The following is a 21,043-nucleotide window of genomic DNA, read 5'->3' as shown; positions in this document are numbered from 1 at the left end:
ATTTTAGACAAAAACTTTTATTGTCATCAGAGCGATCTTGTTTCATTAAACGCGTAATAAAAAAAATACCTTAAAATTCTGAAAATACGGTGTGTATTTACAACCTGGCTAACCCTATTTAAGAAAAAGTTATTGTTATATATTAGCTGAAGCTACCCTCAATAAGAGTATTACCTTCAATAGCTTTTCTAAAGCACCCTTAGTCGCCTCGTACGACATCCAAGGAGGAACTTCTTGGTTGACCTTTCTGCCGCAATCTGTATATGTATTGTACAACTAATTATATGATTTGTCACTCACTTTATATATTCATCTTTATTGTCATCGTCGACAGAGATATTAGCGCCCCCTGGCTTCAGCTCTCGCTGGATTGTCTTTCCAAACTGCTCCTCGTCCACGCTGAAGGTCAGGTCCAATTCTGATGGATCATTTTCCTAAAGAAATTACATAAGAAATTACAAAATTACATACCTAAAACTCCTTGCATACTAGCGCCATAAAATTACATTTTTACAAATTTATTTTATTTCTTAGCGTAATTTCGACAAAATATGCCACAATATGGTAATTATTTGTGTATAAAATAAAATGTATAAATGCATTCATATAAAGAAACACGATATCAGTATTACAGTAACATTTAGTGTTTTCTTTTTGTTCCCATTACAGTACAATTAAAACGTTAATTGACTCCAACATTTGTGACGTCACTTGTGCCCACTTATAAGCCCCCATATAATTAATTTTGACACGTGAAAAAAGTATCTCATTTGACTTGATAGCAGCTACCCTGATTTGATAAAGGATTTTATTAGAAAGTAGTTTTCCATGAATAATACTCACCCTAATCCACATAAGGGAATTGTAGTACTCGAGATCAACGGATTCCATATCTTTGAGATCTATAGCTTTGTTGAGCATCATCTTATAGAACGGACGGATGAAGAATGCTGCAACAAATATTGTATTCGTTGCCATATTTGAAGAATAATAACACAGAACATTACACACTTGTATGTGAGGATATACATATATCCTAACAAACTTTCGCCTTTATAATATAGTTAATAGGATTACAGTATATTGTTTTCCCCGTGAATACAGTCATTTTGTAGCATTAAAAAATAAATAAATAATATTTAATCAATACTGATTATCTGAGCGACATGACGACTAAAATCGAATTCAAATAAATATATTATTTGCACTTTATTATTTAGTCTTGTCACAAAAGAAGTATTTGCCCAGCAGTGGGACACGTAAACACGTAAACATATACAAAAAATACATCGGGGCTTAAGAGTCTCGCTTTCTCAAAAAATCGGGCGGTGACCACGGGCTGGTCGCTTACCATCAAGTGCCCTGCATACTCGTTTTCCCACTATATTTTAAAAAACAAAAAAACCTTAATTTTCCTTGCGGCGTTTTTATTTTTCTATTGCCTTGGTCTAGTTCTGACTTATTTCATTATTTTTAAGATACTTTTCTGTTTTTATTCTCCTTACTTCTTTATGAGCTGTAGAATCTTGCGGTGTTTGCTTACCATCAGGCGACCTGCATGCCCGTTTGCCCACGCTATATTATAAAAAAGTGATATCTCACCATCTAGAAGTTTCCCATGATAGACCGCCATGCCGGCGACCCTCCCTATGAACTTGAAGTAGGACAGGTGCTCCTCGTTGCACACCCCACTATTGGGGTTGATCTGCAGCGTGTAGTTGTCCATCGCCGAGTACTCGAACAACCCGTAGTAAGGGTTGAACATCTCCTTTGAAAGGAGGAAGAACCATTCGCGAGCCAGGCCGCCGTAGTCTGCATGGGTAATGCATAAGTTTTTCTTAGAGAAATTACATTTTCATTTCTATTCTACGACACAAGTTCTCTGTGTGCGTGGATTTTGGCGCTACCATAATAAATAGTAATGTTGTAATTTTTTTTTCTTATAAGTAGTATTATCTATAAGGATAAGTGTTTGTGGGTGAATTTCACGAGCGTTTTGAACGCCGCCGCGGGCTCTCATTAGTGTTTATTAAATTGTTACCACGCACAGTAATCAATTTATTTGCCCTATTTTATAAATAAGTAAAGTACTGGTGCATATGATTCTTTTTCAAAAAGAAATCGGACTCTTTAACGAAACGCTACACGCCGCATTGAAACGCTCGTGAAATTCACCCTTGTGTGATTGTGACTTTGTGAGTTTTAAGACGGATAATCTCCGAGACTACCGAACCGATTTCAAAAATTCTTTCACCATTAGAAAGCAGCTATATTATCCAAGACTATAAGCGATTATTTTTTGTTTTTTTATTTATTTTATCTCAAAATTCCTACGGGAGCGAAAACCCGGACAACATCTAGTTATTGATAAGTTTAATCGGTTTGTGTATGTTAGTGAAGAATGTATTTATTAAAAAAAACTCACCAAGGCCGACTTCTGACTCGAACTCGACCCACAGCTTTGTCTTGAGCAGCTCTATGCGGCTGACGGAGCTGATGATGCGATACGAGTCCTCCAAGATGGAGTTCCGACGGACTTTGATTTCGAACTTGTTGGGAACATTGCTCTAGAATTGTGAATATCATGCAAGTTAAACTCCTCATAAATCGGATTATTTCACAGTTCAAATTGATCCTTGATTGACCTCATAAATCGGATTATTTCACAGTTCAAATTGATCCTTGATTGACCTCATAAATCGGATTATTTCACAGTTCAAATTGATCCTTGATTGACCTCATAAATCGGATTATTTCACAGTTCAAATTGATCCTTGATTGACCTCATAAATCGGATTATTTTACAGTTCAAATTGATCCTTGATTGACGTCATAAATCGGATTATTTTACAGTTAAAATTGATCCTTGATTGACCTCATAAATCGGATTATTTTACAGTTCATATTAAGGACCTTGTATCTAGATTTTAAAACTTATGTGTGTCGCAAACATATGGACGTGATTGGAGTATATATAAATTAGGACAAATCACACAGATTGTGCTAGCCCCAAAGTAAGTTCGAGACTTATGTTATGGGATACTAACTCAACGATACTATACTTTACAACAAATACGTATATAAATAAACATCCAAGACCCGGACCAATCAGAAAAAGATCATTTTCCATCATGACCCGACCGGGGATCGAACCCGGGACCTCTCGGTTCAGAGGCAAGCACTTTACCACAGCGCCACCGAGGTCATGTGCACTGCTGCACTGAACCTATCTTTACTATGAAGCGTAGTGTCAGGTGGCACGCTCTAAGTATTATGACCAATTATTATAGATTTTTTTGGATACATTTTAAAATTCGATTTTTTATGTTTTGACTATGCACATATTATCAGTAATAGGTACTGATAGCCCCATTTTATGCATAATTAAACAATTTTGGGTGTATTGTATATGCGTTATAATTTTAGAAAATAAAATAAACAAAAACTTATATAAATCAACTTACCGGCTTGCGTAACTGACTCTTGAGATACTCGTATTTCCGCTTGTAGTCCCGCGAGTACGGCACGGCGGGGCCCGCTATCTGCGGATTGGACAGTCGGGGGTCTTCCCACTGCGTCGTCCGGGTATCTAGACAATTCATATAATTGTTATAACATACTATAAACAGGAAGAGGAGATAGGGGTAGACCTGTCACTATTTAACCACAATAATCCATTCAACACGCTAAGCACAAATTCAGCTTCAGCTGTAATATTAATACGAATACAATGATACTAAACATAAACAAAGGACAGTTGAAATAACACGCTAGGCGTTAATTCCATTCAACACGCTAGGCACAAATTCAGATGTCACCGTGTAATCTTAACAAGACAAAATGGGGATCAGAGACAGTAGTAACAAGACTCGCCTTTTGGCTGTAAGAAATCGCTACACGCGGTTAAGTCCGCCGCAACATATACAATGTAACTTGTATTAATTTCATATTCATATATTTTCGGGCAAAAAAGTTGTTACAAATAAATAAACAAAAAAGACTAACTGTGATCAATGAAGAATATTCTCCCATCAGTGTGTACCCTCTCCTCCCAGCCTTCAGGCAGCGGGCCTAGTTCGTCAGCAGGGCCAGCGGACGCCGCCGACGCACTCGGCAAACTTGACGCACAACCTATGAAATTAAACAAATATAAAAATATGCCGGTTATTTTGGGTGCGGAGCCACACTATTATATAATAATGTTATACCTGTTCGGGGATCTATCCATGTCGTCGTTTTTTTATTATGATCGATGAAGAATATCCTTCCGTTTGGTGCTTTTTGCATCGTCCATCCTGGCGGTAGCCCTGGGAGATATTAAGAAACTTAGATAGAGATATTAGAAATAATGTTAAAATTATATTAGTGATTAATATAAATGTGTGGTTACATTTAGTGATAATGGACAAAGGCATCTAATGTACACATTCGTAAAAAAAATATGATCTCTTCTAATACTAAGAAAAATGTTTATTAGCGGAAATGCCAAGATTGTTGAGTAGCTCTCCAGCAATACGCTAGGAGTTTTTCCGGCATATAGCAATGACCTAAGTTAGTAAAACATATTGTAACAATAGTACTCAGGACATCAGGATTTTTAATTTATAATACTCACCGTCACTGTTGGGCAGATTTTGACTCTGATTACTGCTCGCGCTACTGCTCCGAGTGCTTTCAGTCGATCCGTCTGTCTCATCCTGCCAAACGCCGAAACTTTAATTTCCCTAATTACTACGTGTTTCTACTTGATCCATTTGCAGGAATATCTACCATAATACAATGGCTAAGGAACTTTGTGATTGTTGAAAAAAGTACAGTTTTGAGTAATCATTCTTCGGAAAAATATGAGCAAATTGTTTAATCTACGTAGTTGATGGATAATTCCTTACTGCCATTCTTAACTGGAAAGCCGTCAGGCAATGTTCATAATTGTGAACATTTCAGTTTATAGGATTACATAATTATTCTGTCTAAATCTTACTAGCTTGCTAAAATGCGTCTACTATATCAATAATATAAATATACCTTATTATGAATAACTATACAAAATCTTAGCTATTTTAAAAAATGTTAAATATTATAGAATAAAATAGAGTATAGTGTTTTTTTAAATTTTTAAATATTTATATCACTTTCTTGTTAATTTAATTAAGAATTAACAGTCACAATTTAAATACTATGTTTAATATGCGCACATTCATATCTATCTTACTATATTATGTAACTATACTATATGTGTAATATAAATCTACTACCTAAAGTATAATTTGTAAATATCATACGATAAATGTAAATATAGTATACTATCTACCCATTCCTTAAACGAAAAAGCACATATAGCTCAAGCATATACAATAAAAAGCATGGCACGAGCTGTCAAACAACTGTCAGATGAGCGTCAAACTGTCTCACAAAACACAGAAAGAAAAAACAAAAAGTTTAAAACCAATTTCCAAGAAATAATAAAAATTGATTCTAAAAACAAATTATATTTTTTGTGCAAGTCCAAGAATTATGTTTAAGACGTGTCAATTTCAACCTGTAAAACAAACCTATTTGTTAGAATTGTTATTGAATATTGCCAATTTTGAGTCTGTACAATTGACGTGTCAAAAGACGGTGTCAAGGACTAGGTTGAATTTGTTAGGACAGGTAGATTTGTGTCAAGCGGAAGGCATATATGAACCCAATTCACATAAATGATAATAAAAATGGAAATGCAGCTTTTGAATCCCCATCTCTATGCTCCAGGACATTTTTCTTATATTTACTATTTCTGATAATATATATAATTTGGAAGAGAATCTAGATACTGGTTGTAATATACTGTAATAATATGTTAGAGAAAGTCTGTAATTAGTGTTTTTTTTCACAAAAAAATAAATAAAAATATCAATAAGAACATTAACTTGAAAGGAAAATTTATTTTATTACTTACTTACGAAACCCGAGTGTAACCATTTTATAAAACATTTTTTTAAAACAAAAAAGATTATCCACATGGCCTAATCACAGATAAAATCCAGAACTCCACCAAAAAGATCCAATTAAAATTTCGACATTTTTGAAATATACACGTTCCACTTGCCATAAAAATACAGGAGATGTTCACGATGGCCGCAAGCGGGCTGTGGTTAGAGTAAGCACTTGTGGACATCACAATAGGCTGTTGTTCCTCACGCTGCCTCATAGACAATTTCCCAAAGCACTCCGTGAAGCGTGTGGGGTGACGCGAAATGTATGCGATATGCCTGCCTTCTTTTTATAGAATTATATGAGTTTGTGACCTGAATTATGGAAAAATGTCATATGATTCATGTTGGTATAACAATATAGACATAAACGCGACTTAACATGCTACGCGCTAAAATTATGCCACCAGTTGTTTTGAATTCAAGTGGGATTTTTGTTCGCATAAAAGCGCCATGCGTTTTGCGCCCCCGTTTGAGTACAATTTGAACGCAACACGCTATGCTATTTTTATCGCGCAGTAAACTTATGAAAAAATATTAATTACATATCACCATTGAGTATCGTGGAATAAATATATAAAATTTTGCTCTACGCCTAAACTATGTTATATTTAGGCGTACAATGTTAAATTTATTAAGGTTTTGGAGGAGATCCACCGTCACCGAAAAATATATGGTCATATTTGACTTTAAAAAAATTTTTTACAAGTTAGTAGCTTCGTTACGAGTCAAACTACGTAATCAGCGATATACAGTATAGTAACTAGCTCTATATACAAATGTAATGTGATCTAAATGGTCCCAGCAAAGCGTGTCTGTACATTCCTCGTCACACCCGCGCGCCCAGACTCACCTCAGACTCGTCCGTATCGGTCGACGTCCGTCTTCTTCGTGAGGTCGGTGACCTCGCGGGACTAGCGCCCCCTGTCGGCGTACTGAAATGATTCTCATCGAACGTCAACGCGTCCTCAGCTAAATCTTCAATTACCTCAGTTTCTTCTGTATCATCTAATTCAATTTCCCCATTTTGTATATCTATATTATCCACATTTTCTGATTCAGTAATTTCTGTCTGCACGTTTTGTACGTTCCTATTTTCAACTTCAACAATTCCTACAGTCGTTTCTACATTTGGTTCAGTTTCATTGTCATTAGTTTCTCCGTTTATGGCATTTGGGGCGTCACCGTCGACATCGTCTTGACTAGAAGCCGCGTTATCACAAACAGCTTGAGCATCATCACTTTCATTTGTTTCGTTGTCATCGTCACTTCTCTGTATTCTAACAGTAACAGTTTCGTTGGCGCACACAACGTCGTCTTGATCTTGGTTATCTCTTAAATTATTATCACAGTCAGTTTCATTACTTATACTAGTTGGTTCACCCGTGCCCTCTTGTGTTTCATCTATGTCATTGAGTTCCGGAGATCGTATTGGAGTAGAGTAAGGAGTTGCGTCAGGCGAGTTAGTGTCACCGCTTCTATTGCTTACATCCTCCTGTCAGAGATTTATATGATTATGCACCCACAAACTTATGTCTGCAGAATGCTTTTAGCTGCACATATAAGTTTGCATACCACTCGAATAAGATCTTTTTTTAGTGATTAATTTAAAGATCTTACTATAGTGTTGAGTGTAATTTCTCGCGTGCTTAGAATTGTCTATGACAGTGAGGACAACACAATGGATGTCAGTTTTGCGCCCATGACCCGTTGGCACCGGATTAGTATCGAATGATGTTCTATGAGTTTATGTGTAACTGTGTACCCATATTTCAAGTTTTCGGACCAATGACTGTAGATTATTAAGAATATATTTTAAAACGATTGTTTATAACCTTATGAAGCGTTGTATACCCACACGAAGCAGTGTGGTTATTTTAAAATGGCAAAAAAAATACCATTAAACAATAACAACAGTAAAGCACTGAAATGTAAAATTATAATTGTATAATTGGGTAACTTAAGTTAGGTAAGCAAAAACGCAGAAGCAGTAGTTATAAATAATAATAAAGATAAGACATGAAAAATTTGGAAAACACGTTGTAACTTCTGGTTTGATACCAAATACTTTTTTGTAATAAATCGAAAATGAGTACACAGCGTAAACATCCAATTTAATTAGTTTTAGTTACTCGCTAAAGCCCATGCTTTATTATAATATTGATAATTCCCCCTTCCTGGACAAAGTCAAAAAAATAAAACTTCATAATGAAAATCAAGTAAACCAAGTCTAAAGAATCAAAAGTAAAAATGTGCGAAGGCGAATATGATCTAAAATTATACAGTTAAATTAGACATGGTCAAACTTTACATCATAAAATATGTCTTACGGGTTAGATTTTTTACAGTATGTCCCAATGTTTTAATGTAACAATCGTTCAGTATAAGTTTTGTAGTCTAGTCTAACTCGTAAGACTTAATATTTTCTATGTCATCCCCGATATACCTACTGGAAGACGCCATCTTAATCATGCATAACTATGCAGTTGTATAAACATTTATACCATTGAACATGCAAGAGAGTGGGCTAGTACCCTTAAACATTTGCCTCGAAGCGAAATTTTGAAAACATAAATTATTGTTACTTTGGAGACACAAAGGATGGATTTCAAAACAAGATCGTAATATTTAATTTAGAGATACTTATTTTAGAGACTTTCATATTCGACCTAAAATAATAAGCATTTATATCCCGTTAGTTTTCATAAAACTATGTATAAATTACGTAATTAATTTGTAATGTACATTGTGATGAACGACATGTGGTATTTTTTAAAATCACAATAAATGTGATGTAATTTATTAACAAATTTATTTGTGCCTCCAAAATCTAGTAAGTTTCAATGCATGCGATATAGAATATATGCTATATATGTATATTTAACCTTTGTTTTCAAAAATGCATTATTTGTGTATTGATTTGAGAATATTACCCTTAAAAATGTAACTGCATGCACGACACGAAAACAGTTTTAAAACATGTATATCAATGTTATATTATTTTCAAATATAACAATCCGAAATAAACTCAATTGAATCCATATTCAAATGTATCGTGTACGAAATTGGCGAAAATTTTATACCATTGGTAATATCAATATTTTTATCACAAATCCCATCCCATTTTGCACAACCTATATTTTGCCATCTTGATCATTATTATAATTTTAAAATAAAATTTGGAACAAGTTCCAATTAACTTTTGTATTTCCAAATTTTGTAATTAAATTGTAAAATATTTCAAATTGCTTTACTTCACTTAAATTATAGATTTTAAAATATTTTAAAAGTCTATATAATATATACTATCTCGCTTTAAAATATTCACAATGATAATAATAAATTGTTCCCAATGATAAAGAGTTAAAGCACATACCTGGTGCTGCGAAGCCGAAGGACTGGAGGTGTGTTCCTCGTCCGCGGAGATGTGGAACCGCCGCTGGAACTCCGTCGCGGCCGTCTCCATGCGTTCCGCTTGCGACTCCGTGCTTTGCATACGACTGTGGAGCGACCGGTATGCGAAGTTGTTTACTCATTCAACATAATTGTTCCAAGCAAAAACATACTTATAAACAAATTAATTATTTAATGCTAAAAGCATTCTCGCCCAGCCATTTGGAGGAAAAGATAAAATATGCTGCGCATAAAAGTATAGTTAAGTCCTTTATGTCAATAAACTTACGAAATTTAAATATCATACAGATTTGGCATGTTTAGAATATAGAAGTAAATATAGATGTAGAATATTTTCTAAAAACAAAATGTTTGTAAGTAAAAAATAAGAAATGCCACTTTGGCATTTCTTATGATTTTATTATTGTAATGTCTTCGTATCATATTCAGAGTTAGTAAGTTTATTTACCTAAAGGACCCATGCCATATATATGACGCCGCCATTTCCATTAACCAATCTTCTTTTCTCATAATACACCACGTGTGATGCATTTATACTTAAAAAAACACATATTAAAACTCGCCTAGCGTATAGTACACGCTAGGCGCGTATTTTCGACTAAATATTAAACTCACGTGAACGTAGGTCGCTCCCACTGCGTGGACCTCTCGATGTGGTTCACATAGTAGGTCCGTCCGTTGGCGTCCTGGCGCTCCTCCCAGCCTGGAGGTAACGGATCTCCTCCAATGGCCTGAAACAAATAAACTGACATTAAATACCAACGTCCAAATTGTATTAATTTAAAATATTCTCATAAACATTTCAGCTATACGTGTGAGAAACTTTTGAAAGATTCCCTATTTGGGAGTCGTACTTACTATGAAAATACATTGTAATTTAAACCAAATCAAAAATGTCAAATTAAACTCAATTGGGATAATAGAAAGCTCTGCTTTTACTCCTCATTTACTAACAAAAATAGTTAAATAAAAAAAAATAAAAAATAAATCATATCACACAAACATTTGAAATTGGCGCGTCTGTCTTAAATGAACGATCGAAAAGGCTGGAGATCTTTAACTCAAAATAGTAATAAAAAGATTTAAGACTTTTTAACCATCACAATGAAGCTACACTTTGACAGCAGCTTTTCTAAAAAGGGCGCAACGCCAGTGCTGTTTTCAATTTATTTATTTTTTCTATGATAAAAACCTTGTGATCAGCCTTATTAATTTATTTTCATTGCATTACATATGCATGTGACTTAATTATATTTATAACAACCATCATGGCTATGAGCAGATGCATGCATGTTGTATGATTTTTAAGGTGCAAGTAATTTCCAAATGGAAATATTTCAATTTATTAGGTGATTTTTGTACGCGGAAACACGCCTCGCGTGTCACGCAATCACTGACGAAGTTTCGTAAAACACCGATGCGCGTTTTTAGCAGTCAACGTATTGTAACTTTGTTGTAATGACTAAAATACTCTAAGACTTTCCGATCACTAATCTAAAAGCCATAAACTTAAAACCAAATATATTCTCATGCAATCCCCACGGGTACACATGTGTAAGGTTTTAGTATAAACGTAACAAAAGCTTGTTTACCACATGGCAGAAGCTACGCCATAGTAGTAGTATTATTTACTGCCAATAACCGTAACAAAGCAAAATAAATAAATAAATAAAATATAGGTATGTAATTACAAAATCTATATATTCATATAGACATTACTTCTGGAATTGTTCTGAAAATGTAATTAAAATACGTAATCGATGAAGTATATTGTACATTTTCACTTTTTAACCTAAAAAATAAAAATAAAAATCGCGTGCAAATATATATTTTTTTAAATATATAAAGCGGATACCAGTAATTCACAGACAGCTACGCGAAGGCAAGCTAAGCTATAAACTGAAAATAACATACAAAATGTGAGGCATCGACCATCTCCCAGTCGTCGCCGGTAAAAGAGGGGATTGTCCGCTCCGCGCCCTCCGATACCTACCCACAAACTAGAACTGTATCACTATCGGCACGACGAAGCGAAGCGACACCGACATATCAAAACTACTTATATTATGATATACACAGACAATACTAAAGACATCACGTCCTATCGATTTCACTTTTACAAAAAACAGAAAAGAAAAACGTGTAAATTGAAGAAATATACAAGAATCGAAACAGAGATTGAAAATTGACGACCTCGGTGGCGCAGTGGTAAAGTGCTTGCCTCCGAACCGAGAGGTCCCGGGATCGATCCCCGGTCGGGCCATGATGAAAAATGATCTTTTTCTGATTGACCCGGATCTTGGATGTTTATCTATATATGTATTTGTTATAAAATATAGTATCGTTGAGTTAGTATCCCATAACACAAGTGTCGAACTTACTTTGGGGCTAGCTCAATCTGTGTGATTTGTCCTAATATTTTATTTATTTAGAGAGCTAAATATCTTCTGTCTCTTACTGTGTAACGCCTTATCGTGTTTGCCGCTTTGTATGAATAATGTTCTATTTCAGTCGGCTACGCCAGCTCGTTGTTTTTAGTTTTCTTTGTTTTTGACTTACTTAATATCCACTATCCATCCATACTAATATTATAAATGCGCAATTCTGCCTGACTGTCTATCTGTCTGACTTTTGTGTTTTTACGACCGCTGGACCAATTTTGATGAAATTTAGTATGCATGTAGTTAAAGACCATCTACTTTTTTTCCAAAATTCAACTCCCAAATGACTATAATGGAAGATGAAAGTTTGTATGAAAATCGTCTGTTCCGCTTTCGCAGATAAAATCAAGCGGGCGAAGCCGCGGGCAAGAGCTAATTAAAAACAAACGAAATTATTTTGACGATTCTATACTACTGTAATAAATACTTTATTAATGTATATGATGTATTAAATTATATTTCATGACACATTTGGTTGGAAATATAAAAATAAAAGCAAATTAAACTTCTACATAAAACGGTCATAAAGCTATCACGGAAGGAAAGCAACAAAGACAAAAATAACTACCTACCATACAATAAAACCAATATTACCATTATCACTATCACTACACGGTGTATACTACACACTATATAAAACAAAGTCATTCTGTCCCTATGTATGCTTATCTTTAAAACTACGCAACAAATTTTGACACAAGTTTTTTATTAGATAGTGTAAATCCTAAAAAAGGGTTTCGTGTTTATTTATCATGGTTTTACCCGAGCAACGCCGGGATGGGCTTCTAGTCTATAATAAAATGAGCAACGGAAAGTCTTAAGCGAGTCCTTAAGGTAGCATTTCTCGTAAATTTTGTTTACACAAAGAACACATGTTAAAAAAACTGCGTACATAACAAGATGATAAATACACATACGTAGTTGACAAGGTCAGAGAATTGTAAAAATATGTACAATCTAGATAAGATGGATATATATAGGATCATTGTGATAATTCATAGACTGTACAGCTGGATACGAAGATTTAAAGTTGGTTGGGAAGACCATTTTCCAACCATCATAAAAAACTTAAAATTTTTTAACAACTTTTATTATATAGTGATCACCATAAACGTAATATTTAATGCAGTAGCTGTCGAACAAATATATGTTTCTTTGCGAACATTTTAACAAGTCGTGATGTCACTTCTAATGTCATTTAATACGGAGCGTTTGGACGAGTCGAAAAATGTGTGATTTTATTTTTGTCATATCTTTAAAAGGATTGTCATTATCACAGTATTTTTTTTACTTATGTATCTATTAATAAACGCCTTCGAATGAATAGTCAAAACAAATATGAGTCAACTAGCCTATATCATAGCCTATATTATAGTATATAGTATATAAAAAGACTTACCGGCTGCACCGTCTGCCCCTGCTGCGGCGAGGGCTCCACCAGCTCCCAGTCGTCCTGCGTGGGCGAGGCGGCGTCCTCTGCCCCGGGCTCCCCCACGCGGCCCACGAGCGCCGCGTACACCTCTATGTATCCCCGGACGCGGGACCGCGCGCTGGAATCGTGGCTTTACATTCATTCGTTTGGTATTTGTGAAAACAAAAAAATGGTTAAACAGTTTGAGAATCCGATTCTTGTCGGTTGAATGTTTTCCATTTTACTCTGTTCCCTGCCATATTTTATGGGTGTGAGGAAAAATTGAAGCTAGAAGAGCAAAGCGAACCTCATTTAGATTTCCTTTTCTTTTATCTTTTCCCTTTCAAAAAGCCAATAAAGACATGATCTGAGATGAAACAAAAGGTAAGAGGCAGAGGTCATGTCATTTAGGGGGTAAAATGGTAGAGAACAGATTAAAACAAAAAGGTAAGGTTGACTAACATACATAAAAAAAGTTCGCGACTAATTAAAAACCATTAATTTTGCTAACATTTGACACACAAAGAATAGGACTTATAAGTATCTCTATAATTAAACACAGGGTAAGTTTATCCTGAAATTATTACGAGAGTAAAATTATAAAAGCAATCAAAGCTTTTCCAAAATCGCACACAACATCGAAATAGTTCCTCACACACACACAAAACACACATTGAGAGGTAAGATTGACATTGCACAGACAGACAGACATACATTGTGTGTGCTAAAATAAGACGTAAAGTAATAGAAAACAATTCTAAAATATAATTAGAAGTATGGGGTTTCGAAAACACACTGTTACATACAATATAGCAGCATAATAGACTAGAATAGAATAACATTTTAGTACGGTTGTAAATATTGGAAAGGTTAAACAAAAAGAAATTTTCAGGCGTGGATATGTAACGTCTGTTGCTGGCAACACAAAGTAGATTTATTGTTTTTTAATTTTTATAAGGTTGTCACTCTGAAATTTTTCGGCTACGGAGTCTGTCATTCGTGACAGAAATAATATAAAAATAAAATACATTTACACAACAATCGTCTTTGGTAACTCCAAAGACGTAAGATCCTAACAACGTCAGCAGACAACGGGCATGTTAGGAACCAACACTGTTTCAATGAGTTTCTTTCGGCATTTCTTCTCGGCAGTGGTCATCGTAAATACTAGTAGTTTTTGAGTAATACAATTTGACGAAAAAACAGTTAAGCTCTAACTTCAGAATTTTTTACTTTAAACTTTGATATCTCGACGCATTCTTGATTCTTGAGACAAAAAGAGTTCCAGAGAGAAAGAGAATCCTTTCGAGGCACGGAACCTTAAAACACATTTGCCTATCAATGTAGCATCAACACTTCCCACAACACATCCACGCCCGAGAAACCGAAAATAAAAAAAAAAAGAAAAGCGCGGCCACACGCACACGCATGCTCTACTTACACGGACCTGCGCGGGCGCAGCGGGTACTTGGCGGCGGGCGGGCGCGCCTGCGCGGCGCTCTCGCTCGCCACCGCCGACAGCGGCACCTCCACCATGCCCAGGAAGTCGTCGCGGGTGAGGCGGTTCTCGTCGAACACTTGGATCAAAAGCTTGTGCTCTTGAGGCTTCACCTATAGATCATTATGTCAGTGTGCCGTTTCCGTAATTTTGAATTAGATTCCTTAACAAATTGTATGACTCTAGTAGTTATTTCCAATCTAACACTCCGATATAATTTAAAGCATAATGTATATACGCATACTAATATGATAAATGCGAAAGTCTATCACTCTTGTCTACCTGTTCCGCTTTCACGGCTAAACCGCTGGACCGATTTTGATGAAATTTTGTATGCACGTAGCTAAAGACCCTCGTTCAAACATAGGCAACTTTTTTTTTTGCAAAAATCAACACCCAAATGTTTATAATGGGGTGTCAAAGTTTGTATGAAAATCGTGTTTATTCCGCTTTCGCTGATAAATTCATGCCATGATATGTTTCCAAAAAAAATATTTGTGATGATAACAATTAAAAAATCACACAATAAGGAGTAATCGGCCATTGTATGTAAAAATACATTGCATCGCAATAAAAGTGTTATTATCGTGTGAATTATCTTATGTTTATAATCTCTACAACACACTTAATGATTTGCATTTGAACGTTAGTACAATTACGTATGTTTCTGATATGCTATGCCTCCGAAAATTTACTTCAAAATGCGATAAAACGTGCTTGTAATTATTGGTACAACATGGTAGATCTACCGAACACCAGCTCCGCACTGTCGCCGAACTCGGACACACGCCGACGTGAATGCGTGAACATTGCGTAGTTGGTATGAGTGCTATTATTTACCGCAATGAAAAATCAGCAATGTATATCGAACCGCCCAAAGTTTGGCGAACTGTTCCGACGACAGTGTGGAGCCGGTAGAATACTTAGTCAAATAAAAATTTAATCTTCAATATAAACAATGTGTGTGTACATTTATTTATGTATGTGTAAATTGTTAACTCATACACATATTTTGACTGCAATATATTTGACACATATAAACTTTATACATATAGTATAGATACTCACCCTGAATACAAACTCCTGATTCCATACTGGATTCAATGTCTGAAACGGAAAAAATTTAAACATTGTCAAAAGTTATATATTTGCAATACAGTTAATAAGAAGACAAAACTAAATAATAAATTATTATTATTTAGTTTTATGATGTTGCCTCTTAGCTGTCAAGGCTTCCTATCCTTTAGTCGCCTCGTACGACATCCGCGGGAAGGTACGAAATGGTCCAAAGGGCAGGAGTTAAATGCCGTTATGGCTACCTTGGCTCCATGTCATTAAGTCCGATACATAAACAATAGGGAGATCCATGTGTCATGGGATTCGCCTCAGTTTGGGAGGTTAAGCGAGCGAGCGAATCGTGCTGGTATCAGCGCGATTCGCTCGCTCGCTTAACGCGCGAGTGATTCCCGCGTCCCGCGCGTCATTCGCCTCAGTTTCAACGAAGTTTAACGCCTGGCGTCTACGTCAACCAAAACCGTTGGACTGTGCTTACATTAAAAAAAATGTTACCCAATGTTACCTTTTTCTTGGTCTTCGTGAGGAATGTCTCGATGGTGACGTCACCCTCGACTTTCTGCAGCTCGACGCGCACATAAGGATCGCTGGGAAAAGCAAAAGTAATGATTAAGTTTTAACTTGCTACGGGCACAGAGTACAGCACGGACAGATTACCTTTTGAGGGTAAATTTCACGAGCGTCTTGAACTCCACCGCAGGCTCTCATTAGTGTTTGTGAAGTTGTACCATACACAGTAATCAATTTATAATCGTATTTTATAAATAAGTAAAGTACTGGCATAATGTAAAATAAATTTTATAAATGTTTAATTTACAAAAAAAAAATATTCTTTATTAAAAAATATATATGCCAGACTAATGAAACGCTACACGCCGCGTTCAAACGGTCGTGAAATTCACCCTTGACCGCTCTCAAGTTTCCACCATAGATAGATTTTACCATAGATAGGTACCATAGATACCATAGATACCAAGTGGAAACTTGAGAGTCAAAAGCTAATCTGACCGTTTTTACACTCCAACCAAACTATATATGTATACGAAATTTCAAGAAGATTGCATGAGAGGTTAAAGCGTGAAGAGGTAACAAATTTACTTTCGCGTTTATAGTATTAGGACTATTATACTTATACGGAACGGAGCTTCGGGAGCTTCATTCCCTCGGGAATTTCAGAATTAAAATACCATATGAGTTGTACCAGGTTTCTTTGAAACTATATATATGAATGAAATAATGAATGAATGACTTTATTGCTTTAAACGTGGTGCAATAGGTGGTATGTATAACATTCAGGTTTCACACATTAGTAATTTCTGACATGCAACAGACAGTTAAATTTGTCAAATTAAATTAAGTACAATGATGTCAAATTTAATTAAATTACGTTTACTCTATTATGTCAGATTTTATGGTCAATTAATTCTGAACTATACCAAATTTAATCGACATCCGTTCAGAAAATTTTGCACACAAACGTCCGCATTAGCGTTTGGCAACCCAACAAGAAGCTCTTAAATTACCTATTAGAAGAAAACTCACAAAGTGCAAAGATACACTTGACAACACCCACATTACTTTTGGCCATTGTGTAACAGTCACAGCATCAATAGTATAGTTGCAGATCAAGGTTGATCAATTGCGCTAATTGGATCAATTGTTGATCGTTGATATTGTATAATTTATTATATTGTAAATTTTTTGAACTGCTAAAAAAATGGTTAGGTACCTATATTCCATTTGTTTATGTGGACATATTAATAACATTTAACCATTATTTAACACATACAAATGCAAAAAATCTTACGATGTCTCTGTATATTTATATTTTACAAATCAATACCATGCATGACAAATATATATATTTAAATCTATACTATTATTATAAAGAGGTAAGCGTGTTTGAGGCGGGTAATGTCCAAAAATACCGAACCGATTTAAAAATTCTTTCACCATTAGATAGGTATATTATCCAAGATTGCTATAGACTATATTTAATCTCAAAATTCCCACGGGAGCGAAGCCCCGGGCAACATCTAGTTTTATAATAAGTCAGAGTAATCAGCGTGGCCACATGGTCGAACACCGTTTCAATAGGCAATCTTACTCGACGAGAATGTCCAGTACGAGACACTTCTTTCTACGCGTCTGCGTAGACTCGTATGCGTGATATAAACGTGTCTGAAACTTCCAAACAAAATTTGTCTTTCGCTATAATGAGTAAGGAAGTGCCGGCTACACACCATCGCCGAACTCGGACAGATGCAGACACGATGCGTGAATATTGCGTAGTGTGTATGAGAGCTTTTATTTACCGCAATGATAAATAAATAAATTAATTAATTAAATAATAAACAGATTGAGCTAGCCCCAAAGTAAGTTCGAGACTTGTGTTATAGGATACTAACTCAACGATACTAGATTTTATAACAAATACATATATAGATAAACATCCAAGACCCGGGCCAATCAGAAAGAGATCATTTTCCATCATGACCCGACTGGGGATCGAACCCGGGACCTCTCGGTTCAGTGGCAAGAACTTTACCAATGCGCCACCGAGGTCGTCAAAAAAAAACCAGCAATGTATCGGCGAACTGTACCCGCTTTAACGTACAGAGCGCATTTATGGTCATAATTCGAGATTCGTCAAACCTTATATGATTCAGTATCGCGGTCACGCCTGTCTTATCACTCCATGGGTGTATGAAAATGACGTCATTTCGACGTCGTCTATTACGTCTATACTAATGTACCTACCTACCTTGATTTACGCCCTGTGACGATATTCGATGGTGGCATAATATGAAATCTATATACTTATAATAAAACTACTTATAAGTGGACGTCTGTACATATATTTAAGAAAAAAATATTTGTGGGTCTTTATGGGACGAATTGAAGTCAAAACAGTTTTATCTGTCTGTATTTTTGTTCGCGCATCACGCAAAAACTACTGCACAGAATTCGATGCGCTTGTCACAGTTGTATACCGATTGGTTTATTTTAAAATCTCCCGTTGCTTCGAACCGGATGATACAGACGTTGACGTTGAAAACACTCGAACAGAGTTTCTTTGATTATATGTTTAAAAGGGAAAAATCTTGTAATAAATAATTGATAAGTATATGTGATACTGTAGGCAATATTTCTAGATTTGTGTTTAAATATTAGAAAGGAGTTAATCGAGCTAAATGCCAGTCACAGCAGTTGTACTTATATTGATAAGGATCAATGAACTGTGACGCACATTTGACTATACCAGCAATTACCCGTGTCCCTGTAATATGCTCTGGTGAAAGTAGGGGCGGCTCATTGTCTAGTCTAGCGACTGCTTCGGCCCTTATATGGTGAAGGAACGATATATTTAGCACAGCGCATCATGATAAATTTTGCCTTTAATTATTTCGTTTGAAATAAGTTTATTGCATAAGAAAAAACAAAGATACAGGAAACAGAAAATGCACCATAAAACGGCGGACTTATCCCATGGACTTATCCCATCGAGTCACGCGACATTCGAAGCACATAGGGCAAAAGAAGCAATAGGTACAACAAAAGAAAGGAAGTTCCTCTTAAATCATATCTATAACTCTGGGTTCAATTGGTTAATCGACTGGGTGAAAAATAAATGTATAAAGTTACCTATTGAAATAACCAAACACGATAAAAAAAAATCTTTTTTTTTTTTCTTAGAAATGCTTTTTGACTCCAAAATCCGTGACGTCACAATACATTACGGTCTCCAAGAAAAAAAGTAACTAATTTAGTAAATAAACACGTAATTGTTCTAACCTATTGTTTAGATCTATGTCGAGGCGTGACAGGTCCGGGTGTGACTTGAATATGACCTTATTGCTCAAAAGGCATGTGCACTGCGCCTGCGTTGACCGATATGGCAGTGTAAGGACACCGAAATATACTATGTTAAATCTATCAAATTGGAATGGATTTCATATCGATAAATCACTGGTAGGCTCCACTGTATTTACTGATGTCGAAATATAGTCTCTATAATATTATATTATGACATAAAAACTAAATTAAAACTAAAACAATGTAATTAAATATCAAATTAGCTTGGCACTAACGCTAGGCTTCAAGGCGTCACAGCTGTGAATGAAGAATATGCGAAAACAAGAGAGACAGATCCATACCCCACCATACGTCCAAGACCGCACCATTCCACTAATGATAAATATGCATACGTTTTCCAATTTCTATACATACCACATCAAAATCGGATCAGCGTTTCAGCTATTGAAGCGTCAGACAGAAAAATAGATTGATTTCTGAATTATTAGGAAAGTATGGAAGTTTAATTCCAATCCCACCAATCTATAATTCATACAACTAAATGTATTTGAATTATGCAACTCATGGCTCTAAATGACCCTGTGAATGATAAAAACGCGATACTGTGTGAAAACATTACATGCTTTTTGGGTAGTCATGTAATAAGATTGCACAGAGGCCACAAGGCGAAGATGATATGGTCCGACGAAATGTCAGCCTTCGATAAAAAATAAATATATTAAGACAAAACACGCAGATTGAGCTAGCCGCTGTTTCATAATAAGTAAGGATTTCCTGGTCGGGGGCGCCAGCGCAAGAACCAGACGGGTGATTGGTCCTCCCAATCTGGGACCATTTCACCCAGTTTCACCCGAAATTGGCAATGGTACCGTACGGTACTTCCTCCCACATATGTACTATGGGGCTGTGGAATGAGCTCATGTCATGGGTTTTGCTAGACTACAACGTGGAGTTCTTCAAAAAGGTCGTGAAGAGATTCATTCAGTTCATTCATTCACATTAAATGTGTTATTGCTACCACTGGTGTCAGATTTTATTCAAGTCGTCTAAAGGCATCTAAAATGACTTTTACGACTACCTACCGCCATCTAGTGGCAAGTATTCATTCAGTGCCGGCAACGTACGTGTTACACACCTGGTGATGCAGGCAGGATTGCGGCGACCACTTCCCATCAAGGGGGCCGACTAGCGCTACAATCACAATTTTATAAATTTACTCTATTTATTAGCGGATATTATAATAAAATATTATAGTTTTACAATGTCGCAGTTTACTGAAACGAAGACGTTGGCCACCAAAATACGTGAACGTAGTTGCGATATAGTTCTCAGTGAAACGCAGCTAACCAATGTGTGACGCAACGACAACCACACCGCCATGTCATTGGTTCGCTGAAACTCACTGCGAATCGACTCA

General features: G+C 35.8%; 1 protein-coding gene across 5 annotated transcripts in view; it reads right to left on the bottom strand.

Moving 5' to 3' along the window:
- The window catches only part of Nedd4, a 33,179-nt gene that overhangs the window by 8,570 nt on the left and 3,566 nt on the right, over window positions 1-21,043 (bottom strand). For 2 of the 5 annotated variants that reach the window (XM_053759011.1, XM_053759015.2), the window contains exons 3-18: window positions 16,316-16,397; window positions 15,805-15,843; window positions 14,680-14,849; window positions 13,227-13,377; window positions 11,301-11,375; window positions 10,002-10,117; window positions 9,349-9,472; window positions 6,826-7,467; window positions 4,616-4,697; window positions 4,209-4,307; window positions 4,006-4,131; window positions 3,465-3,589; window positions 2,426-2,567; window positions 1,603-1,812; window positions 844-950; window positions 301-434 (exon numbers count right to left, since the gene is read on the bottom strand). In XM_053759011.1, the coding sequence (XP_053614986.1) occupies window positions 301-434; window positions 844-950; window positions 1,603-1,812; window positions 2,426-2,567; window positions 3,465-3,589; window positions 4,006-4,131; window positions 4,209-4,307; window positions 4,616-4,697; window positions 6,826-7,467; window positions 9,349-9,472; window positions 10,002-10,117; window positions 11,301-11,375; window positions 13,227-13,377; window positions 14,680-14,849; window positions 15,805-15,843; window positions 16,316-16,397 (2,424 nt within the window). The remainder of the gene's footprint in view (window positions 1-300; window positions 435-843; window positions 951-1,602; window positions 1,813-2,425; window positions 2,568-3,464; window positions 3,590-4,005; window positions 4,132-4,208; window positions 4,308-4,615; window positions 4,698-6,825; window positions 7,468-9,348; window positions 9,473-10,001; window positions 10,118-11,300; window positions 11,376-13,226; window positions 13,378-14,679; window positions 14,850-15,804; window positions 15,844-16,315; window positions 16,398-21,043) is intronic. The other 3 variants (XM_053759012.1, XM_053759013.2, XM_053759016.2) reach the window with 3 other exon arrangements.

Source organism: Plodia interpunctella, chromosome 18, assembly GCF_027563975.2.
Source record: "Plodia interpunctella isolate USDA-ARS_2022_Savannah chromosome 18, ilPloInte3.2, whole genome shotgun sequence".
NCBI lineage: Eukaryota > Metazoa > Arthropoda > Insecta > Lepidoptera > Pyralidae > Plodia > Plodia interpunctella.
Note: the sequence above shows the minus strand (reverse complement) of the source record. Positions and strands in the feature narration are given on the sequence as shown.